The 22818-nt window shown below is 48.2% G+C and overlaps 3 protein-coding genes across 8 annotated transcripts in view; 2 read left to right on the plus strand and 1 right to left on the minus strand.

Annotated features, from left to right (window-relative positions):
• The window catches only part of ANKFY1 (ankyrin repeat and FYVE domain containing 1), a 68222-nt gene extending 66011 nt beyond the window's left edge, over positions 1 to 2211 (plus strand). For both annotated transcript variants that reach the window (XM_043477539.1, XM_043477543.1), the window contains one exon: positions 344 to 2211. In XM_043477539.1, the coding sequence (XP_043333474.1) occupies positions 344 to 476 (133 nt within the window). In that variant the 3' untranslated portion in view covers positions 477 to 2211. The remainder of the gene's footprint in view (positions 1 to 343) is intronic.
• A 2331-nt stretch (positions 2212 to 4542) lies between these two features.
• LOC122447162 (neuferricin) lies at positions 4543 to 15108 on the minus strand. 4 transcript variants are annotated; one of them, XM_043477630.1, is made up of 4 exons: positions 14478 to 15108; positions 10930 to 11070; positions 9685 to 9871; positions 4543 to 4867 (listed from the first exon to the last, which is right to left on the minus strand). In XM_043477630.1, the coding sequence occupies exons 1-4, from the start codon at positions 14731 to 14733 to the stop codon at positions 4801 to 4803; spliced, it is 651 nt and encodes a 216-aa protein (XP_043333565.1). In that variant the 5' UTR covers positions 14734 to 15108; the 3' UTR covers positions 4543 to 4800. The 4 variants fall into 4 exon arrangements, with proteins under 4 accessions (XP_043333565.1, XP_043333557.1, XP_043333586.1 ...); XM_043477622.1 differs by lacking the exon at positions 4543 to 4867 and adding an exon at positions 8255 to 9169 and having other exon boundaries at positions 14478 to 15100; XM_043477651.1 differs by lacking the exon at positions 4543 to 4867 and adding an exon at positions 8255 to 9169 and having other exon boundaries at positions 14748 to 15091.
• A 66-nt stretch (positions 15109 to 15174) lies between these two features.
• The window catches only part of ZZEF1 (zinc finger ZZ-type and EF-hand domain containing 1), a 92298-nt gene continuing 84654 nt past the window's right edge, over positions 15175 to 22818 (plus strand). For both annotated transcript variants that reach the window (XM_043477515.1, XM_043477525.1), the window contains exon 1: positions 15175 to 15659. In XM_043477515.1, the coding sequence (XP_043333450.1) occupies positions 15306 to 15659 (354 nt within the window). In that variant the 5' untranslated portion in view covers positions 15175 to 15305. The remainder of the gene's footprint in view (positions 15660 to 22818) is intronic.

Raw genomic sequence — 22818 nt, forward strand, 5'->3', positions numbered from 1 at the left:
TTTCCTGTGGAATGCTGGGGTCCATCGTCCTAGGCAGCCAGTCAGGCCTTGCATCATCTTCCCCAAGTGTGAGAGTTCTCTGGCTCTTGCTGAGCCTGTCTTAAGCCTTAAAGCAAGAGGCTTTCTCCGGATCACTTTAACTTAATTACTGGCTAGAATTTTGTTATCATGGACTGTCAATTATACAGGCCTCGGTGTGAGTGAGCGGCAAGGGGCAGAGCTGACTGCAGAGTACCAGGCACGGGCTCGCGTGTCTGCTGCGGGGGCTGCTGTGACTGCTCACGTGCCCAGCCACAATCTACTCTCAAGAACCCCCTCACACCTCTTTTCTTTGCCTCCACAGTCGTCACTGCGGACGTCTTCTTTGCCATAAATGCTCGACCAAGGAGATTCCTATTATAAAGTTTGACCTGAACAAGCCTGTGCGAGTTTGCAACATTTGCTTTGATGTCCTGACTTTGGGGGGGGTCTCTTAGTGAACCCCCAGGAAGTTCCAGACCACATCCTCAGTCGCCTCCCCAGCAGCTGCTCTGCTCACCAGCCTGGCCCCACCCAGAGCAGGCTCTGGCCGTCGTCTTCCCGCGGCAGGAGACTGGAACACTTACGGACCAGGTGACGGAGCCCATTTCAGATGATTGTATGACTGTCAGCGTGTCAGACCACAGTCGAGCTCGCTGGACGTCTCACTAGTCGGGCCAGGCCTATACGCCTAAGTGGTAAATGTGATAGGAATTAGACCCCATTCTGCTAGCGATGTATAAGGACACTTGAAACCCATTTTCTCTCCCAGTAGCTTAGTGTCCATCTCAGAGCATTCATGACGTCTCCTGCCTGGGTGGATGTCCCAGGCCGAGCCTGATCGTAGGAAGTCAGTGTCTGGCTGCACAGCGAGAGCTGGTTTCCTCTAGGGTGAGTGGCTGTGGACTTCTCTGCACAGTGTTTTCATAAAGGTAAATAGGATCCTCTTGGCCTGAAGTCTCTCACTCTTTTTTTTGTTTTTTGGAAAAGCTAAGCTGTATTTTTAGTGAACTACCCCTTTAAAAAAGGTGAAATCTTTCTAAACAGGGTTCAAAGATGAGAGCTGAAAAATTGTGGCCTTAACAACTGAAAGCTTTACCAGTATTCATGCTGCTGGGGTGTCCAGCTGCACTCTGGCAGCTTGACACCTCCTAGCAGCCGTCTTGTTCTCTCATCTTGCCGTGTCCTGTCTGTGGAGTCTTCAGTTACCTGCCGCTAGGCAGTGGTGGAGAAAATGCACTTTCATTGTGCTGCACTTTTTATATAGCTGCATTACTGGTGATTCCAATTTAAAAATCCATATTCAAAAATACCCTCACATATCTGTGCATCAGTGATTCTACCAGTCAGCTTTGACTGGACCTCACCTCACACTAAGTCTTAAATGGAAAACTCCCTTGGAGTGTCCTTTGGAGCAAGAGAGTCACACGGGGCCAAGTGAGGAGAGAGGGAATCTGCAGCCTCAGACCAGCAGGTCCCATCTCCTTGACATGAGTGTTTCTTGCTAAAACCTTCCAAGTTACTCTGTGAGCGCCCTCATTCCTGGGTCCCAGCTCTGCGTAGGTTCTTGATCTGCCCTGTGAGAGCCACCAGCCAAAGGCCCTGGCCAAGCGTGTGTGACCCCGTTTTGGAAGGCTCATGTGCTGAATGAAGCCCCTGGAATCCGTCAGGCCTTAGTCGCTGCTAGTACATATATATTAACCCTGAGGTGTTAAACTTTTTTCTTTTGAAGGTTTGGCCAGTTTTTTAAAAATGCACATTTAGAGAGAAACTTATACCACTGCTTTAAAAAAAAAACAAAACACTCTGAGATGAACAATATGTGTTGTACAGCTGTTCTCAGATTAACAATCTCAATCATACATACTGTTTTTGTCAGACATTTAGTAACCACTACATTTTTTTGTTTGTTTGCATTAATGAAGTGTGCATAAATGTGTAAAAGGGACTAAATATTTTTTTGCAGCAGTCTGTATTTTTTTGTTTGGATAGTGAGTATGTCCTCCATGTCGCTGTAGAATTTATACATCCTGTTGCCTAAATATGTGTGTAAAATGAGCTGATAAACCAGAGTGCTACTTTTTTTTAATATTTCTGTGATTTATAAGATAGATATGCTTTCTATGTTAATATGAGCTTGTGCACAGTGTTTCAAAGAAAAAAATTAATTACAAGAGTTCCCTATCCCCCAAAGTCTGTGACCTATTTCATACGGAATTTTTCTAGAAAAACAACTGGTCTTGGCAAACACTTGACCATGTGGAGCATGTGTTCAGTTTCCATTTTCTGTTGCTTGAACAGGGCCCGAGTAAGTAGGCCTTAGTCAGGTGGTTTGATTCTATCATTGGAAAGTAAGGTAATTATGCTTCAGGTATGAATCGAGGTGGTCAGTACTTTTATACCTGTTCTTTCACTGTCCGTGGTGCAGAGAGGAGGATGGGAATTAAATGAGGGATGAGGCTGGTTGTCCTGCCCCTGTCATAATATACCAATCTCAGTAACAATCTTGCCTCTAATTGCACTCTAAAAAAAAATTCTTAAAATCATGTTTGAAATTGTCAGGCTTGTTTACCTTCACAGAGTCCAGGGATAGTGATGGTACTTAGCCTCCACGAGTTGGAGGGGATGTTTTGTGAGCTCTGCGGTGTCTTCAGAGTGCATTCTTGTAGATCAAGAAGAAGCTGCTTTCCACAGTCTTAGGCTCTCCCTGACACATGCCGATGGGTGGGAGGCCACACTCTGAGTTCCTCTTGCGGTGGCTGCTCTGGTGGGACTTGACATGCTGTTGGTCCTCTTTGTGTTCTCCAAGCCATCGAACTTGACTCTAGAACTGCCTGGCTGTTCTTGTCACAGTTTAATCTAATCCGTAGCTTAAAACTCAGTTTTATTCATTCAGAAAGTTGCCAATTGTGAGTGAGTAGAGCAGAAAGACTAGACCTGATTGAAATATAATTTGCTGCATCAGTCAACATTGTTAATGCTAAGTTAGCTTTTTAACCGCCACTTGCTCATCAGATCTGTGAGAAAGTGTATTCTTGTCTTTTTTTTTTCTTAAAGATGAAGGTTCAAACTGTGTGCTACGTTATAAACAGAGTGGCTAAAACTAACTTACTATTATCGTCGAATACAGGAAACTTCCCACAAACTTAAGTGCCTGCATTTAGGACTTCTTAATTTCCAGTTCTCTTTTTAGTGGTGTCTCACTGAATGACATGTTAGAATGTGTGTTCTGTCTGGAGTTTGTTGCTGGTGCGTTGTCAGCCCGTTACCAATTCAGTTGAGGCCAGACGAGATCGCCCAGTTCACCTGCCTCTCTCCAGGAGTGGGGGTCCACGTGACCGCTAGTCCTCTACCTCAGAGCCCTGAGCTGTTCATGACCACCCTTTTCAGCATCCTCACTCCTCCCCCCGAATGGGCTCCCTGCGTGGAGCTCAACTTGCTGTGGGTTTACTGCCACTCCTGGCTCACACCTCCCACCTGTCGTATTAAATGGTATTTTGCTCATCTTATCCATAATCATGGTGTGGACGAAAAGCCTTGGGACATGGGAGAGCCTTGATCTCCATCTAGGTTTTGTTTTATTTTTAATCTGGAGGAGAAAACCCTACTGAGCTATGTAATGATTAGATCTGAAAGGCAAACTCACTCTCCAGGTGACAGTAAGTAGCATGAGCAAGTAAGCGGGATGCTTCCATGACAGCCCCGCCTGGAACTCGCAGGTTGAGACTATGAGGAAGCTCATGAGACAAGCTTTCTTCTGGGACCTGGGCTTGCTCCCCTCAGGACCAGCCCCTTCTAATCTGAGGCACCAAAGCTCCCCACCCCCAGCCAGGGAGAGGAGGAAGCCGAGGGCAAACAATTTCCTAAAGGGGTTTGGAAGCCACATTCTCATTTTGTGGAAGTAATTCAGTGAAGAGCTGACTTATTTGACTAAAACACTTATTAAATTTCCAGAAGTTATCATAGATGCCTTAAAGACTTTCTTTGAAAGATCATTCCCTATACAGTTACTTTTTTGTGTGGCATAAACAATATACTAACCTGTTAAAACAGACAATGTTGGTGTTCTGTAGCTAGGGAGTCTTGAGTTGGTAGCCTGCTCAACTCAATGACTTGACATCGTTTTTTGGGCAGATGTGTGGAGTTGGCTGTTACCATGACATACATCCGTGTGTGCTCTACCACGGGGGAGGCCTGGGCAGAAACCGCAGGCACATGTTCAGGTTGATCACTTTGGCTTCCAAGCCATTCCAGGTGGTGGTCAGAGTGGGGCGTGGTGTGGGGTCAGTGGTGGTCAGAGGGCATCAGTAGGACCATGGCGCTTATTAGCATTGTTTCTTTGGAGTTGGTGTAATAGAATGTATTTTTCAAATATTGATATTTGCATTTTCTGTAACAAGTCCTTATAAATAAAATGAGGTAAAATTGTGCATTTAAAGTGGAAACCTTAATAACATTTGTAGTTCCTTTTAATGCAAAAAGTACCAATAAGAATTAAAAACAAACACACAAAATGTCTTTAAACTCCTGACATGTGAATACATTTCTTTAACAACTACCCTCCAGGAAAGTTAGAATTTCCAACACCTTTTTCAGAAACACATTGTTGACAGCAGTGAAAAAATAGCTGTTGTGGGCATAACCACCGGCTGCCTGGATGTACCGTGCTCTTGGCCCAGACTTCAGCTCACGGTGACACCCGTGACCACAGCTGCTCCAGCTCAGCCCCCTGACCCCACTGCAGCGCTCCCGCAGACCCTGGAAATTCCCTGACTCAGTTATTTAGGAGCGACTCGAGAAGATCCACGGTGAGGCTTCTGCTGGCTGTGGTCTGAAGGGAGGACCATGACTGTGGGTTTCAGAGAACACCAAGGCAAGGTTAGGGGTTTGCAAGTTAGTCTTGTGACCCATTCCCCGCCCGCCCCCCCCATACAGTCGCACAAATCCAGTAGCTCACCTGGCCCTCAACGCTTTCTTGAACTAGTGTTTTCCTTTCCTTTACCCATCCTCCATTTTGCTCACCCCTTGTTCAGGCTAAATGTAGCGATTGATAAATCTCCTTTTCTGGTGGCTTCTCATAATTAATAGGCACTGTTAGGGGCTTTTGTGAAATAGTCCCAAGTAATCCTAACAGCCATCCTTGAGGAGAACATTGGTCATATTAGGTCAGTAAATACTAAGTGAGTACAAAACAGGCAAGTGGCATGATTTCTGTGCCTCAGTTTTCGTGTTTATAAAATAGAAGTGACCATGGTTCTTCTGGCTCACAGGGTTGCCCTGAGGAAGGTGATCCGTAGTAAGTGATGCGTCCTCCCTCCTGGGCAAGCACGAATTGCGGCTTGCACAGTGAGGTCCTCCCTGGTGCAGGCCGGTGGAGTCGTGTCTGCTGTCCGTTTGAAGGAGTCTGGGGGCCCGGGTAGTAGAAGTGCTTTTGAGGGTGGAAATCGGATTAGTCCATACGTGGCTGGGATGACTCTCGTATGCCTTGTTTTGTTCCTTTTCTTTCTCAGTTTGTCTTTGGAAAGATCTAAACATCTCTGGACCTGGCCCCCATGCTGTCCCCGCGTTCCTCCCCCAGGAGTGACCTCTGGCTGCTCTAGCCAGGGTTTCACTCCTCCACACTGTGAGCTCCCTGAGGGCCGGAGCCTCACTCTCCTCCCAGCCCCAACCCCAGGGGACACAGGTGCTTGGTAAATACTGAATGACTCAGGAGAGCAGTGGCAATGACACTAGTCCTCTGTCAGCCTGGGGCTGAGTTACCAGGATGCCTCAGACACTGTGCTCAAGGGTGTGTGGGACCTGGAACAAGTCCGCCTCCTATTGTTTGTCCTGTTCCAGGAGGGCAGACACACACCAAACTGGATACAGGACCATGGCACTGAATCAGGACAAGAACCTTGAGTTCTAGGCTCAGCTTCGTTGCTTTGTGCCTTTATCAAGTTCTTCAGGCCGTGCTTGCCTCATCTGCCAAACAGAGCAAATAGCACACTTCCCATGTGCCAGGTACAGTAGCCGTGGGGCTACACAGCCAAGTAATGTTCAGTCCCCGTCTCTTTTAAAGACAGTCTGCAGTCCAACGCGAGAGGTTGGCAGGAAGTTCATAGTTACAGGGCACTGTGATGGTTGTTACTTTAGAAGTGAACACAGTTATTTTGTTAGAGGAAAGCACGTCTAAATCCACTGGTGGGTTGACAGTTGGCGAGGCCTTCCAGTTGACTGAGTTACCATGGAACAGAGCTGGACAAACAGCACAAGAGGTGTCATTCCAGGTAGAAGGGACGGCCTGGGTGAAGGTGCTGCACGCAGAAAGCAGCAAGGTGAAGGCTGGAGGGCTCCGAGCACGTGGGAGGGGGTGGGAGAGAGAATGGAGGCTGAGAGAACGGACCACAGAAGGGCCTCCTGTGCTGCTGAAGAGCTAGCACCTAATCTCTACAGATGCACGAGCCATGGAAGAGGTTTAATTGGAGAATAATGCCCTGATCAGCAGGAGATGACTTGGCAGGGGGCTGCGGGGTTGCAGCTGGAGGGAGTACAGTTAGAGCAGGTGAGAAAGGAAGGCCTCAGCCAGAGGAGTGCTGGGAGCAGGTAAGGGGGTGGGATCGCCAGGACCTGGAGGCTGGTTGGGTGGAGTCCGTGGTGTGACGGGGCTGCTTTAAGATGGTGATGGTGGAACCAGCCAGGGAAACCAGAAGAATCTCGAGGAAGAAGATGAAGATTGGATGCCAGCACTGTGGAGTCCACGGTGCCTGCAGAAATGATCAGGAAGGCTGCCCGAACTAGACGACAGCTGAAGGAAAGAAGCCAGAGGAAAGGGTTGTGTGGAGGACAGGAGGCTGAGAAGGAACGCTGGAGGGAGATAAGGGAAATGAGGAAAAAGCCAAGGGGCGCTTGCATGAAGGCCCTCAAATGTGACAGGTCCAGGTAGGTAATCACTGAATGTGGAATGGCTTTGCCAGCAGAGTTGAGCCGGCTGCTGAGCAGAGGGCAGAAGCCTGGCGACTGTGTTACACAGCAAATGGGGGCTGAGCAGCAGAGACAGCGAGCATGCGCAGCGTTTTCAAAAGCTTCGTTGGGATGGGCGGTGGGAAGGGTGGCCCTCGAAAGGAAGGGGATATGTGTATGCATATGGCTGGTTCACTGTCGTCAGCAGAAACTAACATCATAAAGCAATTTTACTCCTAAAATACAAAATCTTTGCTGGGGCAGGAGGTAGGTAGATAAGGTATTTGAGAGGAATCTGGCATGAGGGGAGGGAAGTGGGCTGTTGAATGCAGACTTAAGGGAGGGAGGCAGGAAGAGGTGAGAGGTCCTAAAAGGCAGGTGAGGAAGATCCTGGGCGGCAAAGGGTGCCTGGAGCAGGGTCCAGGGGTCAGGAGCAGCTGCGGCCATAGGGCAGCAAGCCACTCTGGTTAAGGGGAGGCGGCCCCTGTTTTCCAGTCAGGGGGCCTGGAAAGCTATTAAGTGAGATGAATGATAAAGGAGAGGAGACAGAGAAAGGAAGAAGCATAGAGAATGTTTGGGTCAACAGCTGAGGGGATTGGGAGGTGTTGAGGTGAAGGTGCAGACGGGGAGACTCTGAACCTGGATTCATGCCAGGTTCATTTCCTCATCTGTAATGTAGGAACACTCCTTGCCCCCAACTGCCTAACTTGAATCCAAGAGGTAATACGTGAACTGGGCCCAGTGTGGGCGATCACAGATGGCCCTGGACACACTGCCCACCGTCCAGGCTGTTGGTACCGGCTTTTGCAACCTTTCCCAGGCTTGGATGTTGTGCTGCCCAGGGTCTGTGTTAGGGCTGTGAAACTGCCTCTGGCTCAAAACGCGGACTTCTCCCTTTGAAAGCACACCATCCCAAATGGCAACCCGCTCCAGTATTCTTGCCTGGAAAATTCCATGGATAAGGGAGTTTGATGGGCTACAGCCATGAGGCACAGAGTCAGTCACGACTGAGCACGTGTGTACATACAGATGCACGTCCCTGATTTGAAGTGTTCAAGAAAGGAATTATATCCTTGCTTTAGATAGTTGCTTTGCAGCTTCCCTGGTGGTCCAGCAGTTAAGAATCCACCTCTCAATGCAGGGAACACGAATTTGATCCCTGGACAGAGAACTAAGATCCCACATGCCACAGAGAACTGAGCCCGTGCACCACAACTACAGTGCCCACACGCTGCAACAAAGACCCAGCGCAGCCAAATTTTTTTTTAATTAAAAACACAAAGGACTACATAAATTGTTGCTCTGTTCAGAGACATCTGGATTTACTGCATCTACACAAGCAAACACTTTTCCATTTCCAGAATCAGCCTGTCTTGTTTCACCTCTATATGGGCCCAGCTCAGATTAACTCAGTGTGGCTTTTGGTTGTCAATTCATGTTTGCCTTCGGGCACAGGTCTTACATATAAGAATGGTCGTAAAAGGGCTCACAATAGCACATGGGGAACGGGAACAGGGCTGTGTTAGCACTGTTCATTCATCTGGACTTTCTGGATGTGTCTGCTTGTTTCTGGATGGTGAAGGAGTGCCAGAGCCCCTGATCCTGACCGGGGTGGGCGTTACAAGCAGGGCCAGGCCAGCGGCTGATCTGGCAGCCCAGGAGGCCCTGGGAAAGAAGCTGTTGGAGCGCAGAGTCCTTTTGTGTGTCGGTCCAGTGAGTTTCGAGTTGGTCATATTTGTGCCCATCAATGTCTGCCAACTCCAGAGGAGAAGGAGACCCAAGGGACAGCGGCAACAACAGACTGACCAGTACCAGGCAGGGTGCCACGCGCTGGCCTCAGTCACCAGACGGTGAGCCCGCACGGAGGGGCAGGAGTCCCGTCTGCAGAGTGTAGCCCAGTCTTCCCAGGCTCGCTCGTTCACGTAGGAGCCATCCTCTGGCTTGTTAGGGCTCTAGGCAGGGTTCCCTGGGGGTTACGGACACACAGGCTACAGCTTAGAGGGGGACAGAGCATGTGATGGCGAGTGGTGGGCAGCCTGGGTACTCCCCCAAGTTGGGGTGGTCCAGGTCCCCACGATTTCTGTGCATAGGGTTTTCCGGCAACTGGTCACTCGGGGGGCCAGTTGTTCTCACACACACACAGTGGGGCTTGACACCTGGCTTAAACAGCTTCCTGGGAACGCCGATCCAGTCTCTGCTCACACCTCCACTAAGGAAAGAAGGAAAGAGGGCTTCTTATAAGCACTAACTCCTGAGTGTCTCTGGAGAGGGGAGGGAGGAGGCAGTGAGCCAGGCCTTGTGAGAAGTGAAAGCCATTCCACTTCCCATCTTGGTGTTTTCCCAAGGTGATGGTCTGCAGTGTTCACCTGAACTTTCATGCTCTCCCCCCGCACCCACCCCGGCTTCCTCCAACTTCCCCTTCTGAGGGCAGAGTCCTCCTTTCTCTGCGATTCCCCTGGCCCCAGATGTCTGCCTTCCCAGGAGACAGCCCCACTTCCCTGCTTGGTTGACAACCCCAGTGAAAGGCTCCCCCTCCCTCACTGGCCTGGGAGTATCTCAGAAGCCCTGTCTGGCTTAAGAATCACTATCCCAGGGCACATGGGTCTTGACAAAATTCTCCTGGGTTAACTCTCAACTTATGGCCTCAGGGAACAACTCAGACCAGATGACCTAGAAGCTGGATCTGGGGGAGAGGCGGGAGGAACAGATGGGAAGCCCATTTACCTCTGCTGGGAACACCAGAACCGGCTACCCCTGATGAAGCTCCACTCAGCGTTGCACGGTGGGAACCTCTGCTTCTCTATCAGCTCCTGTCTGTTCGCTTCCAAGCCTTTGGTCATCATGGCTTCTGCCTGGGTCAGTTCTGGGGTGGGGAGCCCATCCTCTCCGTAGAACCTTCCTATCACCCTTCCTGTGGCGGCAGGAAAGCTGACGTCAGCGCGGTGGTGGGCAGGGGCAGGACAGAGGCCTCTCCTGCGGAAACCCCAGGAGAGCTTGAGTCCCCAGGAGAGCTCTGCCCCTGGGGCTCTATGGCGGCCGGCTGGCTGCTGGTTTATCAGGAGCTGGCTGGAAGGACTTGTGGCACCTTCTGCCCCGACATCTCAATGTCTTATACCACTCTGGATAGATGCCTCCCTGTTCTGGGTGTAGAGACCTCCAGGACAGAAAACATAAAATCTTTCCCCCTTCCAGACATCAGTCCCCGAGAGTAGAACCACCTGTCACTCGTTTTTCAGTGTTTCACAGCGCTTGAGGTGAGCAGGTGTTCAATACACGCTTGACGAATGTATCGCTAATTGCATAACATTTTTGTGGCTAAGTTCTTCCCCACATTGAATTATTTTGTCTTATGTAACATAAATAAGTCATCCATCGAGCGTTCACTCAGTATCAGGAGCTTTGCTGGCACTTTACCAATGTTTTGTGATCCTCATACACCCCTATGAGAGAGATATCAGTGCCCCATGGTCCTGGGAGATGGACCGGGAGATGTAGTAGCTTGGGAGTCTCTGAAGCTAGTAAGTAGGTCTTACCCCAAGCTCATGCTCTCCCCCATCCATCATTCTTTTCTGGCTCAGTCCTTCAGTGGACACATTGAGTGGACTGGTTTTAGTTTAAAATCTGTCATAATTTGTAAGGTCTAAGCAATGGCAGCAAGAGCAGCTTCAGGAGGCCAGAGCCAAGAAGGTATCAGTTCTTAGATGCAGGGACTTTTATCTCCCAAGTCCTAAAGTACAAGCGGCCTTCACTAGCAGCCCCTGTCATATGGCAAGAAAAGCAGCAGAAAGCACTTCTAGAAGGTTTATCCGGGGACTTCCCTGGTGGTCTGGTGGCTAAGACTCTGAGCACCCAACGCAGGGGGCATGGGTACGATCCTTGGTCAGGGAACTAAGATCTCACATGCAGTGCAGTGCGACACATTCAAGACAACTAAATTAAATCTGTGGAAATGACCTGCGGAATACCTACCCATGAATTTGTAATTCTTCTCATAGAATGAAAGCCAGTTTTGGAGTGTCAGCATCTCAGAAAATGACAGGTCGGATACATCATCTACAAGGCCTGCTTCAGAGTAGTCCCCGGTCACAAACGCTCTGGATGCATCTCGGCCTGCAGGAGAGATGTTTCCAGTAGATTAACTTGTAAATCACCAACACTATACCAACTCAAGAATCTATTTTCTGAGAAATACCTCCCCAAAACCCTTACTCCCCAACCCCAAGCAAAGCCAATCCCTCCTCCTCAGTGACAGATGCTCCTGGATCCTGGAGACACATTCTGGCACGTACCCCATTCTTTCATTGACTTTCAGCAAGATTTCACACGGCGGAGTCCCTTGGCTTCCGTGACACTACAGTCCTGGTTTTCCTCCTACCCCTCTAGCTCGTTTTCTACCAGTCTCGGGGATCGATTCTTGTTCATCTCTTCTGCTCCATCTACACCCTCCGCTTGATGATCTCATCCACTTTCGTGGTTTCAAGTAGCACCTCGATACCAAAGGTGTCAAATTTGTATCTTGAGCTCCAAACCTGTATATCCAGTTGTCTGCTCAACATTCCTTAGAGGACTTTCAGACATCACAAGTTCAAAATGTCCACACGGCATCCCCAGTCCCTGGAAACCTGCCTCCAATCTAATACTCCCTATCTCAGTTCATAACTAGTTGCTCAATCCAGAAGTGCAGTCCTTGACACCTCCTTCATCCCTCGCATCCAGTTAGTTCCTAAGTCCTATAATTTCTTCCTAAATAGTTCTTGTATCAGACTACCTGGCTCCATCTACCACTAAGCAAGCCCAGGCTGCCGGCATCTCTCATCTAAGCGATTAGGGTAAAGCCCAGAAGGTCTCCCTGTGTTTATTTCTGTCCTCCACTAATCTATTTTCTGTATAACACTTAGACTGATATTTTAAAGAAATTGATCATTCTCTGATCCCTGGTCTGGAAAGATGCCACATGCCGCAAAGCAACCAAGCCCATGTACCACAACTGCTGAGGCTGTTCTCTAGAGCCCAGGAGCTACAACTCCTGCAGCCCGTGTGCCCTAGAGCCTGTGGCCTGCAACAAGAGAAGCCTCCTCAAGGAGAAGCCCGTGCACCACGATGAAGAGTTGTCCCTGCTTGCCACAACTAGAGAAAGCCTGCGTGCGGCAATGAAGATCCAGTGCAACCAAAAAATATAAATTAAGTTAAACATGAGTTACCATATGACTCAGCAATTCCCCCTCCTAGGTATATACACAAGAGAACTGAAAACACATGTCCACAACAAAACTGGTACATAATGTTCATAACAGCATTATTCATAATAAGCAAAAGGTGGGAAAAACCTAAATATCCAAGAAATAATGAACAGACCAACAAAATCTACACAACAGAATATTATTTGGCCATAAAAAGGGATAAAGTACTGATAGACGCCAATACATCATGAATGAACCTTGAAAACATTATGCCAAGTGAATGAAGCCGGACACAAAAGGTCACAAGTATGACTCATGAACATGAAATGCCAGAAGAGGCAAATCTTTTGACACAGCAAGTAGATACTCATTGCCAGGGGCCAAGTAGTCAGAGGGGATGGAGAATGACTCCTAACAAAAATGGGGTTTCTTTGGGGAGGTGACAAAATGCCCTGGAATAAGACAGTGGTGATATTTACGCAGCTCCCCATGTTGTGTGGGCTTAGTTGCTCAGTCCTGTCCGACTCTCTTGTGACCCCATGGACTGCAGCCCACCAGGCTCCTCTGTTCATGGGATTCTCCAGGCAAGAATACTGGAGTGGGTTGCCATGCCCTCCTCCAGGATATCTTCCCAACCCAAGGATCGAACCCAGGTATCCCACACTGCAGATGGATTCTTTACTGTCTGAACCACTAGGGAAGCCCAAGAATACTGGAGTTGGTAGCCTATCCCTTCTCCAGAGATCTTGCTGACCCAGGACTCGAACTGGGGTCTCCTGCATTGCAGGCCAATTCTTTACCAGCTCAGCTACCAGGAAAGCTCAACTTTCCAAGTTAAAAACCACTAAATTGTACTGTCTAAAAGGGTGGAGTTTATACAATCTGAGTATCTTAATAAACATACTGACTGAGCAAATGAATAAGGGAACGTATCTACTTCCCTACTAGAGTGTGTAGGGGGTTGGGGACAAGGCGAGCTAATGGTGGTGGTTAATAAATGGATGGTGAATAACATGGGACACAAAGGAACTCACTCTACAGGAGAGCACATTGCAAAAGAAAAATCACCCCAGAAAGGGAGAGGTTTTTGCTCACACGGGCATACAGCCGTGACAGCTGCATCAGGGCATGGCAGGAGAGTGCATCCAAAAGTGTCCTCACCTGGCAGGTGAATAAAACACTTGATTTCAGTTGCATCTCTGCTTCTCACTCACTGGGCAGCCCTGGGTAAGGCCTTTCCCTCTCTTACTGTTTGAGGACCTCAGCATCATCAACTGCACGTAATTCCTTCTCTGTCAGTGCTTCTACTTTTCAAGTTCTCCCTAGAGACAGGGACATGCCTTGTATTTAAGTGCCAGAGGCAACTTCCTAACTCCCCAGAGATAATGACAAATGGACAATGCTTATTTAATATCAGCTTAGTCACTGGCCTTAGGCTTGCTCCTCCTTTGCTTTTTCTCTTTTAATCTAGGAGGTGGTCATTCCTCTAGGCTGGTAAAGCAACATCTCTAAAAGGCATGGTCCTAGTCAGGACTTAGTTGTGAGGGCTTTAGGCAAATTACATCCTCCAATCCTCCCGGGCTGTAAAACAGGGTTAGAATAAGTCTCATTTGACAAATGTTCTTTGTGGCCTAATATATGCCCAACTTTGTTCTAAGTATAAAGATGGCCAGACTCCTTCCCTGTGCTCTAACCTGATGAACTTTATATGGCTGCACCAGATCTTACTTGCAGCACGTGGGATTGTCAACCTTCCCTGCAGGTAGCATTCAAACTTTGTTTCCTGACCAGGGATCTAACCTGGGTCCCACGAAAGTCCCCTGATAAACTTCTTTAAGACAGATATAAGCATTTGTACTAGAAGTAAACCAAATTAAACCAAATGTACTATTTTTAGGGAAACCTGGGATGGGGGAAAGGAAGTCACTTCTCACTAGGACACATTGAAGAAATGATTGGAATCAGCTGGGGAACCCTGAGGGCAGCGACTCATCTCTGTGCCCTGAGAGCCACGCAGTGTGGCCCAAAGCAGGTCCTGGGAGCTTCTGCAGGCCGGGAAAGAGTAACTGACAAGAGGCAAGTGATGTGTTTCTCCAACCTAGTCAGGAGGAGCAGTGGGGAAAGACAGGGAGAGTAGAGGCCGGTGACAGTTGCCCATAGTCAAAACACACCAGATGGATGATGCAGCGGAGCCCGGGCCCCACGCTGGCCTGACGAAATGTGGGGAGGAAAAAAAGGAAATGAACACACGAATAAATGAATACGTGCATGAATGAAGCGCAGGCGGCTACCCGCCCGCGTCGTAGCAGGAAAAGGCGCGAACCGCCCTGCTAATACCTGCGAAGCCGCTATAGTGGGCCCCGGGCTCGTAGTGCCTCCGGCCAGAGGACACATCGTAGACGCGGCCGAGCAAGGCCAAATAGAGGCCCGGGTCCCCTGGGCGGCCGCGGTAGCGGGCCAGCTCCTCGGGTATGAAAAGGCGAAAGTCGGCGCGGGGACTCCACCAGCCCATCAGCCGTGCGGCCATCGCCGCCGCTGCCGCCACAGCCACGGCCAGGCCCAGCCAGAGCCCACGCCCGCCGAGCCCCGGCATTTACGCAGCCGTACCCCTCTTGGCTCCTCCGAAGTTGCCACCTCTCGGTCCACAACTAAGATGGCGGAGAACCGGCCGCGACGTCACCGGCGCGACGCGCGCTTTCCCGGGTCCGCATGTCACTAAGGGGACAATGGGGCACTGGAAGGGAAAGTCTTTGGCGAAAAGCTCACTCCTTGGCTCCAACCTTCCTCGTACTTTTCCAGCATAGCTAGCGATTGCTGAGAGATACTAAGGAAGTGACTAGCGAGAGGATATTCTGGCCTGCCGGTTGTCCGCCCCCAACAAAGATGATAGCAAAGGAGGCTGCAGGTTACGTAGACGTAATGACAAAAGCGCCCTCTTGGAAATCAGGCTGTCCCCGGCTTGCTGTCTCACGACAGCTGGTGGTGTCCGCTTAACGGCGCCTTTGCGACAGCAGTCCTCGCTTGTCGGCGAGGAAGCCGGAAGCCGCAGCCGCCGCCGTCGTCCCTTCCCGGTCCCCGCCCGCCGGGTGCCGTCGGAGGTTGACAGGTCGTGGCGGGGAGGCGGCGGCGGCGGCAGCAGAGCCGGGCGCCCGAGACGGAGACCTCATGGGGAACGCTCCGAGTCACAGCAGTGAAGACGAGGCGGCAGCCGCCGGGGGCGAGGGCTGGGGCCCGCACCAGGACTGGGCCGCGGACTCGGGCACGACCCCCGGCCAGGGTCCTGCGGCCCCGGCGCTGCCGCCCGCCGCGGCGCTGCTGGAGCCGGCCCGGCTGCGAGAGGCGGCGGCTGCTCTGCGGCCCACGCCGCCCTGCGAGTCTCTGGTGTCCAGGCACCACGGCGCGCTGTTGCGTTGGCTGGAAGAGCGCCTGGGCCGCGGCGAAGAGTCCGTCACTCTGGAGCAGTTCGGGGAGCTGCTGGAGGCTCGTGGCGCCGGCTTCTCGGGCGAGCGGTTCGAGGAGGTCAGGACTGACTAGCGATTATGGGGCGGGGGCAGGGCGGTCGGCCCTAAGGGCGTGAAGAGGTAGGCAGTGGCTTTGGAGTGGCTGGGCAGGAATGGAGGGTTGGCAGCTTCTGAGAATAGGAGCTTGGGTATGCCGGGACCCACAGTGGGAGCTTCCAGCCTGTTCAGTCCGGGAGCCGACTGTCAATCTCTCTAACCTTTACTAGAGCTGTGGAAAGCCTCGGCTGGCCGTTCTGGCTCAGAAGTACTGGATAAGATGTCTTTGCATGTTGCTGTAGCACAGACCTTTGTGCTGTTGCCTGACGCTGCATCAGCTGCCCTCCAGGATGGCCTAAGGGGATTGTAGTGCAGGGATCAGGGAGTGGCCATGAAAACCATTCGGTTTTACTGGCCAGTGGGTTTTTGCAGAGGCACCTTCTGAGTCCAGTGTGGGGTCCTAACGAATGTGGGAGGAGAATAACATATATTGGAAAAATTCACATTCTGAAAGCCATTCTCATCTCGCAGAAACTAGCTTTTCCAAAACCCACATTGGTTTTTAGATCTTTGAAGGGTCATATTTTAGTCTCATTTAAACCTCCCTAGAACCTACAACTATTGGGTAAATACCAGGTTTCCTGTGACTACTTGTGATTATATTGTTTGGGGCATAATCACCAATATCAGCTTTGTTAAGTGATTAACAGCAAATTGTTATGGCAGCAAAGTATTTTCCTTGGAAGGGATCTTGGGAATTATCTGTATCAGACACTTCATTTTAGAATTAAGAAGCGATCTGATCCAACATCACCCTGTGAGTCGTTGAGGAAACTGAGACTGTCACTCAGATTTCTTGGCTTTTGTTTGTTTGTCTTATGTCACAGTACTAGCTTCTTAAGGCCCTCTTTCATTGAGTCCACAGTGTTATAACAAAAAGGTACTTAATTTGTGAAAATGGGTAAACCATGTAGTATATTCATTGTCAATGAGAGATGAGTACATAAACAAACAGACAAGGTATTTTAATGCCATTAGAGACTATTTTACACTTTAAAACCAGAGGCTTTTCAAATATTTTTTAAATGTTTTCCTCTACATGCCCAGAGTTCAGACAATGTAGTTTGTGTGTCTTATATTTTCTTCTAAGAATACCTGTAAGGCATCCGGCTTTTGAAAATGTCAGTCATATTACTTAGTGAAAGGTCTCCTTTTTTTTTTTAACCTCCAGGAATTTGCTTTTTTATTTTTTCTTTTTGGCTGCAGTGTTTGTGGGATCTTAGTTCCCTGACCAGGGCTCAAACCCTGTCCTTCCCAGTGAAAGTGCAGAGTCCTAACCACTGGACCACCAGGGAATTCCCAGTACTTTCCACTCTAGTCCTAGACGTATAATGAGAAAGTGAAGCAGTCAGAAAGAGCTATGCAGATATCTTGATAAGACAATGGGGGGAAAGTGTTTACAAATGTGAGAGTGTCTGACAGGAATAGAGCTTCAAGAGTCCTGTAATGTAAGGCCAAGAAGTCCTTGAGGTGTGGTCCATAATTCACGCAAGGGCTATGACTTTATCTATTCTTTCACTGAGCAAATGCTTGTTGGGCATATACTGAGTGCCGAGGACTTGAATGACAGTGGACAAAGCAAGATACTTACTCTTAAAGAGTATCTACTGCTTAGGACTTCGCTGGTGGTCCAGTGGCTAAGACTTCACCTTCCAGTGCAGGGGAGTATGGTTCAATCCCTGATCAGGGAACTCAGATCCCACATGACCTGGGGCCAAAAGGCCAAAACATAAGACAGAAGCTGGCTCAGTGGTAGAGAATCTGCCTGCCAATGCAGGACATTCTGGTTGGATCCCTGGGTTGGGAATAGCCCCTGGAGAAGGGAATGGCCACCCGCTCCAGTATTCTTGCTTGGGGTTGCAAAGAGTCAGACTGGACTTAGTAATTGAGCAGGCATGCAAGATAGAAGTAATAGTCTAACAAATTCAATGAAGACTTTAAAAAATGGTCCACATTTTTAAAAAAAAGAGTATTTAGTACTGAAAGAGATGCATATTAACCCAACAATTTGTAGGTGTGGTGAGGAAAAGGGAAAGCCTAATGAAAAAATAGCAGGAGTATTTGACCTCATCCAGGGTGTCAAAGAAGATATAACTGAGAAAGTAACTTTCCAGCTGAGTTTTGAAGACTGAAAGCAAACAAGGAGCAGAAGGTGTGAACTCTGTTTTCAGACAGCGGGTGTCACGTGCACAAGCCCCATGTCCATAGAATAGACAATCGGGAAGACTGGTATGATGTCTTTGGGCTACAAACTGATTCAAGGGACAGAAAATCCAGTGCATCAGTGCTTTAAACAATAAAGAAGCTTTTATTGTAAAAGTCCAAGTAGGCAGTCCAGGATTGATACATGCAAGTTTCACAGTCGCCAGGGACTGTTTCTGTCCATCTTGTGCTGTCATCTTCCACAGTCACCTTCTACTTAGTGACCCACATGACTCCTTTGCTGCTGCTGTCCACAGTCAGCTAGAAAGGGAAGGAGAGGGCCACAAACCCCTTTGACCAAACCCAGTCACATGGCCACACTTAACTGCAGGGGAGGTTGGGAAAGAGCCCTTATTCCATGGCCATATATTCAGCTAAAAACCAGTAGTTAAATTACTGAGGAAGAGGAGAACAGATATTGGGTTACAGTTTCGCCATCTTTGACTCACATGGCTAGATCATAGAACGCAGCAGGAGAACAAGGCTAGGAAGCCAGCAGTGACCAAATTTTAGAGCAGGTTCTCGTCGGGGTATAGTATTTACTAGTGTAATGGTGAAAATTTCCACGTTGTGTATGTTGGTTCTTTTGGCTCCTGCTGCCAGCCATGTCTGTCCAGCTGTCTTGCCTTCACATTCCTGTGACCTTGCTTGCTTGAGGTGTCGTCCTAAAGAAATTCTTGAAGTTATATCGGGGACCAAAGTCTGAAACGTTATCATTTTATGGTTACAACACACCTCTTCTCTTCATGGGTGTAGTCCATGGAAAAGGAGTCTTTGATTTGCTCACAAGGAGCAGTATTTAATTGACTCCTATGCAGAAGAGGAATTGGAGTTAAAATTAAATTCTTATTTGACTCAGAGATTAGATATTGTGCTCTTACTATGATATGCTTCCAGTAGATCATGTATATGCTCTAGAGCAGGAAAAAAGTGCTGAGCACAGGATGATAGCAGATGGCCTGAAGTTGGGGATTTAGGATGAACAGGTCTTATTTGATTAATTTGCCTTATTAGCTCTGGTGTCTACTTTGTGAGATTTGTAGGGTTGTAAAGTCTGAAGGAAGGACTTTTTAAATTCATTTATTTATTGTCTTAGCACAGTCCCTGCTCAGAGTCATTGTTTGATTTGACAGTGCTCATTCTCCAGCTTCATATTTTATATTCAATCCATTACCTTTTAATAGGAAGATAATTCTTTTCTTTCTTTCTTTTTTTCCGGCTGCACCATATGGCTTCTGGGATTTTAGTTCCCCAACCAGGGATTGAACCTGAGTCCTCGGCAGTGAGAGCTCAGATTCTCACTGGACTGCCAGAGAATTCCCAAGATGTTTATTGACATTGAGGAAGCAGTTAAATATAGTTTTAGTGAAAACTTTAAAAGATTCTTAGTCACTGCTGGAGTTTAGAGGAAATTTGGAGAAAAATACTGTCTTGGCATTATCATGTCATAGTATTGATTAATTTAGAATGGCTCTGAGCCCAAGAACTATGCAAATAGAGTCATGCAGATGTAATTCTGTGCCCTTTCAAGACAGAGTATGAGAGCCACATATGTGTACCGTGAAGAGGAAGTGGGCTTACCCTCAGCTGAGAGCCTGTAAGGGTTCCTCACTGCCAAAGGGACCAGGTACTTCTTCCTCGGAATGAGGTGGAGGCTGCAGGCTGGCCTGTCTCCTTGTCTGACCTCACCTACTTCTGTCCCCCGTGGGACGCTTGCCTTGTCCAGTGTGTGGCCCTTTCTTCTGTGCGTTCTCCAAGATTCCCCTCCTTGGCCCCATCACCTGGTCAGGACGGTCAGGACCGATCCTCTCCTCTGGTGTGATTCAGATGGCTTCTGTATCATGGTATTTTCACTCCTTCCCTTGAGGCTCTTATTTCCTGTTCTGCACAGGTCTTTTGACACTTAGAGCACACCGTGTGGTCTTGCTCTGCGTGAGGCTCCGAGGGCCCCGCCGCCTGCCTGCACGCCTCCAGCACACAGGAAGTCTTCATTGAGCGCTGGCCATTGATAGTGATGAGGCAGTGCAGAGAGGACAGTCCTGGGTGAATTGGAGGTTATTCTGGCTCTGCATGCTTTGCTGTGGGGGACACGATGGTATTGGTTTCTTTTGGAGAGTTTCATGATCCTCAAGAACTATGGAGGAAAGGCCACTGCTCTGTTTTGCCTTTCCCTGATTTCCAGACTACCACTTCATTGTGTACTGTCTTGCTTTAGGAATTTGAGTGGCTCCCCATTTTTCTGAGGGCCGTTTCCCCCAAATGCCTCTACCACTCCTGGGCTTCTGGCCTCCAGAGTGTCTGTTAGCTCAGGTCACAGTGGTTGACAGTGTGGGGTCCCAAATCATACCGGAATTCCCATCCAAGCTCCATCATTTACCAGTCCTAACCATGTGACCTTGAGCAAAATCCCTTACCTCTCTTTCCCTGTGTAGTTAAAGTGGTGGTACCAGCCTTAGGATTGTGGAATTTAGTGACTATTAGCTCTTGTACTTGTTATGCTGTTACTTCTATTATTGTAACGATCACACCCATCACATTGCTGCTGCTGGTTTGTGGCTCTGTCTTCTCCTAGGCCGCGGGGATTTTGGAGAGCCAGGATTCCACCCTGACATCCCAGTGTGCACAGAGCCAAGCCCGGGTCAGGCGTAAGTGGCTCCCTGTCAGCTGGTGTTAAATAAGTGCTAAGTAAATTGGCTTCTGTGAGACAAACTAGGTGCTAAGTGGTAGATTTCAAAACCTCTGCATTTTTTTAAGAAAAATTTCCCAAGTGTTAGGAAATTACATATTTGTTCAGTGAAGCTGTTAGCAGCACTGTTCTGATTTTTTTTCTCACCCAAACTGTCTTTATTTTTTGTTTGTTTGAAAATTCTTTTGATCATATCCTTTAACTATTGACAGATCAACAGAGTCTGTTAAAAATAGAAAAACGTCACTTATTCGTATAGCCTTGCTCATATAGAATTTTTACCAGCAAGAGCTGTGTGGGAAGTTGGGAACAGACAGCACTTGAGATGCAGGTGGCACCTGAAGTGCAGAAGTTCTGGTGGGAGTAGGGCTTGAGGGCTGCTTGCGATTTAGAGAGAGTGAGTCTCAGCTTTAAGGCTGATGTTGAGTAAGCCTGGGCGCAAGGTGCCAAGAGCAAGGGTTAGAAGATGGAGGAAAGGGATGGATAAGAGAGAGGTTTGGAGCACCTGGTCTCGGACAGCAAGGAAGCCCAGGGGTTATCTGGTCAAAGGAAGGAGAATGGGGTTGTGAAGAACACGAGCTCTGGAGCCTTGGAGTCAAATACTAGCTGGGTGGCTTTGGGCAAGTTTTCTGACCTCTCTGTAAAATGTACAACTTGAAAATGAGGAGGTTAATAGTAATCTTGCTGTTATGTGGAATAAATGGTTTGTGCACTACTTAAAATTTAGTGAGTGCTCAAATATTAATTCAGAGCTTCCCAAACCATCTGTCATTCCGCATTGAGTGGGTTACCGCTGTGCTAATCCCCTCAGACTTTGAAGCCTACAGTATTACTGTTCCTCACTGTGCTACAACGTGAAGGAGCTGTTACTGGTGCTGTGCATTCACGTCCTGGGGCCTCAGGGCAGACAGAGGCTGTGCTTCTGCTCTACCTCCCTCCACACCCATTGGCTCTACTCTTCACATTAGGGTGTGCTTCAAATGTTTTAATGTTTATAACTTCCTCTTTATCACTATAAAAGCAGCATATGTAGATTGTCATATTACCATTGTTAATATCTTGATATGTACTCTTTCAGATTATCGTTGTTGCTCAGTTGTATCCAGTTCTTTGCAACTCCGTGGACTGCAGCACTCCAGGCTCCCCTGTCCTTCACCATCTGCCGGAGTTTGCTCAAATTCATGTCCATTGAATCAGCGATGCTGTCTGACCATCTCATCCTCTGTCGTCACCTTTTCCTTTTGCCTTCAATCTATCCCAGCATCAGAATCTTTTCCAATAAGTCGGCTCTTTATATCAGGCGGCCAAAGTATTGGACCTGCAGCTTCAGCATCAGTCCTTCCAATGAATATTCAGGGTTGATTTCCTTTAGGATTGACTGGTTTCATCTCCTTGCAGTCCAAGGGACTCTCTGCTGATAAATCTATGTATGTTTGGTACCAATGTGGAAAGTGCATAGTTGCTTTTTGTTTAAACTAACGAGATCATTTTCTATCTAGTACTCTTCTGTAACTTAGTTTTTTCAGTTAGTGGTCTTCACTGTCCTGTTAATATCTGTTTCATTAACACCCAGTCCATATTCTAATTTATCCATAGTCCCAGAAATCCATCTGCCTCCCAGCTTCCAAAATTTTGTTGCTGTTGCAATATCTCCTGTTTGCTTTGTCCTTTTACTTAAAAAAAAAATTCCCTCTATAATATGGTCTTAGTGGAATTTCAGGGGGGAGCAGAGGTAAATGCATTTGTTTATTGTGACATCTTTGAACACTCTTGATGACTCCTTGTCCAGCTTTTGCTAACTGAAGCTTTGAGGGATGAGTTGGGCATTCTGTCTGGAGCCTCCTAATCCATCTTTACACCCCAACAAAAACAGATGCATCCGTCTTTATGATGAGCTTTTCCCTATAGCTTCCATCTGATGACCTTAATTATAACTACTCCTTCCCGTAATAGCCCATCAGATGTTTGAAATGGAGTCTGTTACTCCCAGTCATCTTTTCTCCTCACTGGAGATTCCAAGCTTTTCTCACAGGGTAATTTCTAGTCTCATCTTCATCACAGTCTGTTTCTTCTGATCTCTTCTTATTTACTTTGGGTGTGTGACTTCCAAAGTAAATTCAGCTTTCCTGATTGGGTCTAATCAGAAAAGAACAGGATGAAGGACTTCCCTGGTCTAGTGGTTAAGACTCTCAATGCAGCGGGCACAGGTTTGATCCCTGATCTGGGAACTAAG

This window comes from Cervus canadensis, chromosome 1 (genome assembly GCF_019320065.1).
Source record: "Cervus canadensis isolate Bull #8, Minnesota chromosome 1, ASM1932006v1, whole genome shotgun sequence".
Taxonomy (NCBI): Eukaryota; Metazoa; Chordata; class Mammalia; order Artiodactyla; family Cervidae; genus Cervus; species Cervus canadensis.

Excerpts from the sequence above, each read along its gene's own strand:
- LOC122447162 (XM_043477622.1), bottom strand. The coding sequence starts at position 14,733 with ATGCCGGGGCTCGGCGGGCGTGGGCTCTGGCTGGGCCTGGCCGTGGCT. Across the intron at positions 11,071-14,477 it reads CCACTATAGCGGCTTCGCAG|GCCGAGATGCATCCAGAGCG; the intron begins GTATTAGCAGGG and ends TCTCTCCTGCAG. Across the intron at positions 9,872-10,929 it reads GAAGAATTACAAATTCATGG|GAAGGGTGATAGGAAGGTTC; the intron begins GTAGGTATTCCG and ends CTGCCGCCACAG.